The 10,197-nt window shown below is 33.8% G+C and overlaps 1 protein-coding gene across 3 annotated transcripts; it reads left to right on the forward strand.

Annotated features, from left to right (window-relative positions):
• Positions 1-744: 744 nt before the first annotated feature.
• On the forward strand, positions 745-10,197 carry LOC8266694 (protein transport protein SEC23). 3 transcript variants are annotated; one of them, XM_048374734.1, is made up of 13 exons: positions 825-843; positions 908-1,838; positions 1,922-2,095; positions 2,754-2,915; positions 3,445-3,587; positions 5,431-5,506; positions 5,581-5,756; positions 5,859-5,940; positions 6,554-6,631; positions 6,894-7,055; positions 8,442-8,705; positions 9,736-9,840; positions 9,922-10,197. In XM_048374734.1, the coding sequence occupies exons 2-13, from the start codon at positions 1,116-1,118 to the stop codon at positions 10,060-10,062; spliced, it is 2,286 nt and encodes a 761-aa protein (XP_048230691.1). In that variant the 5' UTR covers positions 825-843; positions 908-1,115; the 3' UTR covers positions 10,063-10,197. The 3 variants fall into 3 exon arrangements, with proteins under 3 accessions (XP_048230694.1, XP_002526529.2, XP_048230691.1); XM_002526483.4 differs by having other exon boundaries at positions 755-1,838; XM_048374737.1 differs by lacking the exon at positions 6,894-7,055 and having other exon boundaries at positions 745-1,838.

A 10,197-nucleotide genomic window follows, 5' to 3' on the forward strand; every position in this document is an offset into this window, starting at 1 on the left:
TTCAAATAAATAAAATTGACTTTTATAAAAATTGTAATTGCTTACAAAGTAATTCGTAACATATAAATTACTATAATTTGATATTTTATCTTTTCATTTTCTTCAAACTCTCTTAGATCTTTTTGCATTCCAAAATATTCAAATTCATTGAATATTTTTATTATTATCTTGTATATTTTAAATCATATAAAATAAATTTTCTCTATTTTTAACATCACAAAATACCTTAATTTTTAATTTTTTAATTTTCAATATTTTTTTTAGTATGAATTTTTTTGTCAAGGCGTGTCCGTTTTAATAATATACTCGCTAGCTTTTTACTCTTTACTTTTTACATCTGTTTATTTATTCATATTTGTAATTTGAGTTTTATTTTTTTTACTTTTCATGATTATTTGTGATTTCAATACTATAAAAATCTATTCTCTCTTTTATGTCCTTTTATATATATCTCCTTTCTAAAAAATTAGACATTTTCTTATGAAAGTGATTGAAACAAGTTTCCCTTCTCTACTCCTCTCAAAAATTAAAAACAAAACAGAGGATTAGGCAATTCATGGTCCATTCCAAGATAAGTAAAAGAATAACCAATATAATTTGATATAATAAATCTTATAAGTTGTTCCTTCAGCACATGGGCCCTCAGTATCTTTGGCACAGCTTATGCAGATCCTAAAAGTCTCCTAGCTTGATCTTTAATCTTTTTATAGAGCAAAATTCGCATGAAAAGTAATTCAATTTGCAATTTTATGATCTTGAAGGGTTTATTTTTGCCTTTTGTCTGGCTTATTTGTTTAAACAGTTTAAGTTTGGCATATTTGAGTCATTGATACAAGTTCAAGGGTAAGTTTCTTTTTACTTTTTCACTTATTTAGAGTAGTTAAGCAACTGATTACGGTAGTTGTAGGAAAGATAAAAAGGCAAATGAAGAGAATCAGAGAAGAGAAACTAGCCAAGGAGGAGCACAGTGGGAAGGAGTTGTCGATGAAGACGGTCAACGTTGAGCATAGACGATTAACTTTGGCGATCATTTGAAAATTTACTCTCTCTCTCTCAAATAGATTTTGATTTGAATTTTCTTGAACCTGTATACACGGAAAACCTCATAAAGAAGGATGGCGGAATTCATGGACCTGGAAGCGCAGGACGGAGTGAGAATGCCGTGGAACGTACTTCCGGGCAGCAAGCAAGAGGCTAGCAACTGTGTCGTTCCGGTATCCGCTATCTACACGCCGATTAAGCCCTTCCCAAACATGCCGGTCCTCCCCTATGCTCCCCTCCGTTGCCGCACGTGTCGCTCCGTGCTGAACCCATTCTCGATAGTGGATTTCGCGGCGAAGATCTGGATCTGCCCCTTCTGCTTCCAACGCAACCATTTCCCACCCCACTACGGCTCCATTAGCGACGACAATCTCCCTGCGGAGCTCTTCCCGCAGTACACCACCATTGAGTACGAGACTCCAGGAGAGAAGTTCTCCTACTCTTCGGTTTTCATGTTCGTGGTGGATACTTGCATCATCGAGGAGGAGATGGCTTTCCTCAAGTCTGCCTTGTCTCAGGCCATCGACCTTCTCCCAGACAACTCACTCGTCGGCCTCATCACTTTTGGGACCTTAGTCCACGTTCACGAACTTGGCTTCGGCCAGATCCCTAAAACCTACGTCTTCAGGGGCTCCAAAGACGTCTCCAAGGACCAGCTGCTTGACCAGATGGGCTTCTTTCTCAAAAAACCTAAGCCCCCCACCGGTGTCATTGCCGGCGCCCGGGATGGCCTCTCTTCGGAGAGTATTTCCCGCTTCCTCTTGCCTGCCTCTGAGTGCGAATTCACTCTCAATTCGGTAGTTATTGTTTCTTTTTTATTTCTTATTTCTCTGTAATATATTTTGCAACTGACAAAAACGAAAAGAAAAAATCAATTAAGGTCTTGGAGGAGCTGCAGAAAGATCCTTGGCCAATTCCACCCGATCACCGTGCTGCCAGGTGCACCAGCACGGCTATCAGTGTGGCTGCCAGCTTGTTAGGAGCTTGTGTTCCTGGATGTGGAGCTCGAATTATGGCTTTCATTGGTGGTCCATCCACCGAAGGACTTGGTGCTGTAAGGACTCTGCTTTCATTTTTTAAACAATATCCTTTTTTATTCTTTTTTCTTAACTCAATGCTTAATGCTCTATTCAATTCCATATGGGCCTTGTAATTATTTATCCAGAAAACATTGCTACTATTCCTGCATCAGTTATAATGCAATTCTTTTTCTTGTTGATCTAGTCTATGTGTGAAAAAAATTTAAGTAAGGTTTTATAAAACAAATGGAGGTAATGTTTTAAGTGGTAAGGTAGAATCTTTAATTTTGTTTTGTTTGCGAAGAATGGATGGTGACTAAGAGTTTTAAGAGGTAATAAAGTTTTTTAAACTATAATTTCTTCAATCCACCCATTTGGCGTGTTGAGATTTGAAGACCTCCAAAAACCATACCTTCTGATTGGAGGTTCCAAAACTTTATAAAACCCTCAAAAATCTTGGAAAACTTCCATCCAAACGGGCTATTAAAGTTTAGTTAAACCCATAACTTATCTTATTCTTCTTATATCTCTTTTTGTTTGGCACTTCAAGGGGTATTAATTCTCCAACTTCAGTCCCCTGTTTTACAAGATAGATTTTCTTGTTTATTCTTTCTGCTTTTATGTTTCTTGATTTCAATTGCCGAGATCTTGAACAGTTCATCATATGATTGCTTTTCTCTGTCTGATTCTTAGATTGTATCAAAGAATCTCTCTGAACCAATCCGTTCTCACAAGGACTTGGATAAAGATACTGCTCCCCATTTTCATAAAGCTGTGAAGTTCTATGAGGGACTTGCAAAGCAGCTTGTGCATCAAGGTCATGTACTTGATCTGTTTGCATGTGCTCTTGACCAGGTAACGTTCAACTTGTACATCTAGCTGATAGGCTCTTCCAGAATGTTCACCAACTAATTGTAGGAATTAACACATCAATTATTCATTTAACACTATTATCTCTATAATGATGGCAATCCCTCAGAATGTCCTTATGTTAATGCATAAATGAACTGGATTAGGATATCTCCCTGCCAATAATTCCATATTTTACTTCAGTTGCTTCATATTCTTTGTCGTCTCTCTTTCTACTTGCTCAATTTTAAAAATTGTAATTGATTTCCTTCTGTTTTCTATCTATTGTGGAATGAGGAGGGTATTCTTTTCTTGGTATGCATATCAGTAGGATTGTTTAATTGCATGATTTAGGAAAGATTTAGACTACATGATTCTGGTTAAGCATTAAGGTCTCCCATGCTCAGAACCAATATTATTCTTTTTAAATTTAAGTATTTATTGATAGGACTTCTTGGTCATAGATTCTTACTTTAAATAATTATTGTGACTTGAAAATCATGTGTTTCTTTCGCTTCTCTCTTCTTTTTCCTAGGTGGGGGTTGCTGAACTTAAAGTTGCAGTTGAAAGAACCGGTGGGCTTGTTGTGCTTGCAGAGAGCTTTGGTCATTCGGTATTTAAGGACTCACTTAGGCGTGTTTTTCAGTCAAGTGACTGTGACCTTGGACTATCATCAAAGTAAGAGTTCATCTATCTCCTTAAGTTCTGTTTTTATTTCATCTGAAGCTTCAATTCTAGGGTTTTCTATGTGAACTGAATAAACTGAACCGAATTACTTTAAAAATTGTAAACCGAATGGAAATCCTATATAACCGAATTGAAGTGTTGAACTTTTAACCAAGAATAGTAAAATAAAATTAAAAAAGCTCATTGTAAGTTTATTCAATTTTTTTTTTTGGTTTTAAATTGAATCACTAATTTTTATTTTTTGTATACCAAATTAATTTATAATGCAATTGAATTTGTTTCATAGACTAATAAAATATCTTAAAAGTATATATATTTTTGCATAAATAATGAAAACTAATATTTATCTTTAAGTTTAAAAACCACAATTTTATGTAACTGAAAGAAAGAAACTAATTAATTACATTAAATAAAATTGGTAGGACAATACTCTGATACAATTTGATATGTACAAAGTATATTTAATTAAACTGAACAAGAAAAAAAAAAGTTTCAAAAGTTGTACCCTTCCCAAATTGAACCAGGCACATTTGAAGGAAGAATGAAGGCACTTTCCACTAGGCTATTTACATTTAATTGTTAATTATTCGGTAGAGTTGTACATATCCAATAAATGGGTCAGTTCGGTTTATACAGTTTTACCTTCATAAAAACCGAACTTAACCGCTATCTCCAAAAAATCTCAAAATTAAAACGGTAAACTGAACCGAATAAGCATGGATACTTAAACCAACATAAGTGGAAAAGCCGATTTTGAAGATCAAGCATGCACCAAGGCCCTTGAGCCCTATTAGCACAAGGCTTTGAGCTTTGAAAGAGAAGACGGTTGCTCGATATTGTACCATTTAGAAGGTGATTGCAAAGGGTTCGACAAGTGAAAACCAAGTCAAATTTATTATTTGGTTCGGCTTTCAATTTTAGCGGAATAGTGCATATATCTATGCAATTCTATGTCTATATTTGTTTTTATAATAAATATTTTATCTTTTAAATGAATTGATGAATATTTTACTTATGATTTGTATTTATTAAGCTCTTTTAGGCTCGATTAAGCTCGAATTTGTTTTGTAAATTCAGTTCAAGTTCGGTTCAATAATAAACAAGCCAAACTCAAGCTAATCAAAGCTCGGCTTGGCTTGGTTTTTTATAGCCCTAAAAAAGATGATGGTATTCGGCTCCTTTTGTTTCATAGAAAATGACTTGTTTATGGAAAATGCTTCAGGAAAGCATGTTCTCAAAATGACTTTTCTTCAGTTGTTTGGTTGCAATTCCAAAAATCAGTTTAAAATCATATTCTAGCATTTAGGGTATATTGGATAATGTTTTTCCACTAGATTAGGCTGTGAAAATGTTTGATCTACTTTAACGTCACATTTCTATACTTTAATTGAAAGATGAGAGAACAAGACAAGCACACACATATATATATATATAAGGTAATTGTGGCTGTCATTAGTGACCCTGTGATAGTTATGGATGATGACAGTAGTTGTTAGAGTAAGGGCTATGTATCTAGCAGTTCCCTTATAGGCTCCTTCTGTATCAATATGTGAAATATGATTTCTGTTTATAGGAAGCTCTGTTCTTAGAAATGGTTTAGTTTTCCCCTTGATCTGAAAAAGATTTTGCCTTCCCTTGACTAATTTTTATGAGTGCCCTAAACTCAGGAAAATACATAAAATGCTACATCCAAGAAATGAATATTTACTGCAAAGCTAATGGAATCTTCATAACTGTATGGTTTACACATTATCTCATGCATTCTATTACTAATTATACTTATTAACAAAGCTGTAGTACTATCTTAATAATTTTCCTCCTGTTGTGCATGTAGTGGCATATTTGAAATAAATTGTTCAAAGGATGTCAAAGTTCAAGGGATTATCGGTCCTTGTGCATCACTCGAAAAGGTATATCTAGCAGAATTGGAAACAAATGGTCCCTCCTTTTACACCATTCACCACTTGACAATGACTCTATGCAGAAAGGTCCTTTGTGCTCCGATACTGTCGTTGGCCAGGGAAATACCAGTGCATGGAAGATGTGTGGGCTAGACAAAGCTACAACTTTATGTATAATTTTTGAAATTGTGAAGAAGGACAATCTAGATGCTACTGTTCAACCTACAAGCAATCAATTTTACTTCCAATTTTTAACTTAGTATGAACTCCAAGCCTAGCTTTCTTGAGTGGCTCATTTGACCTGTTATATGCTTAACAAACATGGAATAATCTTTGGCTTACAACTGACATTTTGCTGCAGTTACCAGCATAGCAATGGTCAAATGAGACTTCGTGTCACAACCCTTTCGAGGAGATGGGTCGCTGGATCTGGAAGTATACAGGCAAGCTCTTTTTTGTCTTTTCTTTTTTTTTTTTGGACAGAGCTCTTCTGTCTACTTGTATGAATTTCTGCTTGCACTTAAAAGATATCAGAAAAATAGTGTGTACCCACTGCTTTTGGTAGTTGGGATTTTGTTTTTTACTTTACTTTTTTATTCATTCAAAAGTTAAGATATAATATGCTAGTTCCAAAATTATAACCAATGGTTATTTCAAATCTCAGCAGCTATACATGTGATTTTACTAGACAATTAACATGTAATGTTATCAACCATTAGCCACAAGCTATCAACCTCACCAAACCAAGTGGTGCCTGAAGTAATTCACCACCTCCATTCATTTTACCAATAGAAATGGGTACTGTAAGCAGATTGTCTGAATTGAGACTTACATTCTTAAAAACTTTCAATATGAAAAAAATATTAGATTGTTCATCTCTTGAAGATTGCGAGGTGATTCATTTTTTATGATTGAAATAATCCTTGTGATTTATGAATTCTTAATCTATGAAAGAAAAAGATCTTTTTTATTTGTACTTTTTATATTATTATAATTGTGTTTTTTTCCTTGGTAGCATTTGTCTTCCTTCTTCTAATCTGTTTTGAAATGCTTTAGGATTTGATTGCTGGATTTGACCAAGAAGCAGCTGCGGTAGCCATGGCGCGCCTAGTTTCTTTCAAAATGGAGATTGAGGTAACAAAACAAAACTCGTATGGCCTTCTATTATATTCATATCTAAGCTTAATGGGTCCTAGAGTTCCTACTACACCATGCTCCAACTTTTATGTTGATGGCTGAAATCCTTTGGATGGAATTAATGATCTCTCTATATCATACACATGCACAGACACACCTATAACTGTGGGAAAAATAACAAACAAAATTTTAATTGAAGCGGCATAAAAGGGTAGAGGGGGAGATTGTAAAGTCATGCATAATGGTTCTTCTCATGCAGGCTGACTATGACCCGATAAGATGGCTAGATAAAGCTTTAATACATCTATGTTCGCGGTTTGGAGATTACCAGAAGGATAGTCCATCTTCATTCAGCTTATCTCCTCGGCTTTCAATATTCCCTCAATTCATGTTTAATTTACGGCGTTCACAATTTGTTCAGGTAGATCAATATTGAGATTGGGGAGGGGGGGGAGTAAAAAGCAATTTTTGCTCAAAAGTACCTTTGTGTTTGGTTAAAAATCAAAACTCCAAACCTAAGTTCAAGAGAAGCAATTTTGACGTTTTTCTCAAACTGAGTTCTTGGGAGCATGGAAAAGCAAAGTCTGGATGGAAAAAAAACTATATTACTTTTGGACATAACGCAATGGTGTCATCAAATTAGACTTATACTTTTTTTTCATTTCCATATTGTTTAATGTATTTTCAAATTTAAAATAAAATTCTAAGGAAAAGTACAAAAAAAGTGTCATGGTTTCATTTTAGAATATTTTGTGTTATATATATATATAGGTATATGGTGACAATTGGTAAAAATAAATATTCTACCGTTAAAGTCTCTGGTTTGCAAAGATCCAATTGTTTTCGCTCTGATCAACCATCATTATTTGATTGTCAAATCGCGGTGAAGAAACCACTGCTCTGATGACGCCGATCTGATAGGCAAATAACGATCTCAGAAACTGTTAAGCTCCATGCTCAGGTTTCCAGACACGAAGGTTAATCGGAGTGAAGATAATTAGATCCTTGTGAACTGGAGATTCTAATGGCAAAATATCTATTTTTACTAATGAATTATCACTGCACATCTTTTTTAATTTAAAAAAGGCACATGTAGAAATTTGTCACAAAGTGAAACCATACAATATTTTTTTGTACTTTTTCCTAAATTCTGTCTAAAAATTTTTATTAATAAAATAATTTAAAAAATAGATAGAACAAATTTGTTCTTTTTATTTTTTGTAATTAACTTATTCTATCAATGTAGTTTTTTAAGGATTTTTATTTTAATGGTCAAGTTTTGATTCTTTTGATTGTCTTGTTTCATTTATCATGTTTTATATGTGTAATTTTATTTTAACTTTCAAGAGCTCATTTTATTTTCTTATCTTAAATTTAAATAATGTGATGTCCTTTTAAGTCATCATTTCAAACAAGTTAGCTTTATCATCTTAATCAATTTAACTCAATTCTATATAGTTTGTTATTAACCATGAGAAATTTGATAATTATAAAAAAGAAATTCTTAATTTCTTATACAAAGAATCACCAAATATTTCATCTATAGAGACATTTGTCTCTTTTTTGGTAATTTAGTTATAACAGCACTTTGAACAGCAAATTTACCAAACACAGAACAGACTATCTATTTTACTTAACAAGTTTATATTTTATTGCCAAACAAGTATACAAGTTTTCTCGCCAGTGCTTTTGGAAACAACAGCATTTAACAGCAATGCCAAATAAACCCATGATCAGTTATGCGCATCAATAAAGTTTTAAATTAAGTTGAAATACTCATGAATTCTTATTCATGAAATTCTTACAGGTCTTCAACAACAGCCCAGATGAGACAGCATACTTCAGAGTCATACTCAATCGAGAAAATGTTGCCAATTCTGTTGTGATGATACAACCTTCATTGATTTCTTACTCATTTCATTCAGTACCAGGGCCAGCTCTTCTTGATGTGGCTGCCATTGCAGCTGATAGGATCCTGCTTTTGGACTCTTATTTCACTGTTGTTATCTTCCATGGTGCAACTATTGCTCAGTGGCGAAAAGCTGGCTACCATAATCAACCAGAACATCAGGTAGCTTATTAAGATCTAAATATAAAAATAAAAAATGAATTGAAAAAAAAAATTCTCTGTTTTTAGTTTCTATAAATGCTCTTCTTTGCTGAATCTTGAGATATGACATGTCAATTCCTAACAGTGAACCAACTGATTTGTGTATATATGCAAAAACCTTTCACATTATTATAGTGGATCCTCAAAAAGGAGAAACCTGAAGTTTGTAAAATAAAATTTATGTTTCGACTCTCTTGTATCAAAACTTTGGCTCAAACACAAAAGTATTATACATGCTTTTTCGAAAACCTAAGGTCCAAATACTTTGTTCCATTATGCGCTGGTTGTAGAGGATGCGTTTGGTGTTTGGATCTTATCTCTGTCAATGATTTAGTCGATCTGGAATAATTGGTTGATAAAACATGCAATTAAAGATTAGTGTACTCAAAAAATCATTCATTTCATTATGAAATAGTCACACTGTATAAATAAGAATTGATAGTATGAGTATTTACTTCCTAGGGAACTAAAGGATTCAATGTGTAGATCTTTTTTATCAAAAGTTTCAATATATACATACAGAAGCCATTTGCGGTGGAAAATGCAAGAACACTTGAAGAGAATTTATTTTCTTACCTATTTTTTAACCAGGAAAATGTTTTCTCCACCTAACTAGTTTTGTTTCTTGCTTATGTTTTGTCTAACTTAGCAATATCAGTTTTTTTTCTATAGTTTGGAAGTTACAATGGGTTCAGTTTTAATATTAGAAGGAGTGTTTTATTTAAGGACAAAAACTGTTCTCTATGATGGGACACTAGCTTACTAGTTAATGCACAAGATAATAACTACCATCTGAAATTCCCTTCATAACTTTACATGATATGTCACATGCTTGAAATTAGGAGTGGCTTACTAACTGATTATGCCCATAAAGTATAACAAAAATTTGCTTTTGAGTCAATGAGTCTTAGTTTTGTACTGTTACATGTTTCCCCTAGACCTTCAGAAAGTTGTCGCCTTTTTACTGGGATCTGAGACCTTGTTCTTGCAGGCATTTGCCCAATTGCTGCAAGCTCCTCGTGATGATGCAGATGCAATAATCAAGGAAAGGTTTCCAGTTCCTCGATTAGTGGTTTGCGATCAACATGGTTCACAGGTGATCAACCAAGGCTTACCCTCTGCATTGGTACACAATTTGTATTCGTATAAAGCCAACTAATTCATTGCATTAATGCAGGCTCGTTTTCTTCTAGCAAAATTAAACCCTTCTGCTACATACAACACTGATGCTCCTCTTCCAGGCGGAGATATCTTATTTACGGATGATGTGAGCTTTGAGGTCTTCTTGGATCATCTCCAGAGACTAGCTGTTCAATAAATCTCACTTGATATTTGCAATTTTGAAAACCTTATTTGACATTTTTGTACAGTAAGTATACAAGTTATTTTAGTCTTTCTTCTGTTCCAGTTCTAATTACTATAGAAAATATATATACACATATATACTTATATA

This window comes from Ricinus communis, chromosome 1, assembly GCF_019578655.1.
Source record: "Ricinus communis isolate WT05 ecotype wild-type chromosome 1, ASM1957865v1, whole genome shotgun sequence".
Classification (NCBI taxonomy): Eukaryota; Viridiplantae; Streptophyta; class Magnoliopsida; order Malpighiales; family Euphorbiaceae; genus Ricinus; species Ricinus communis.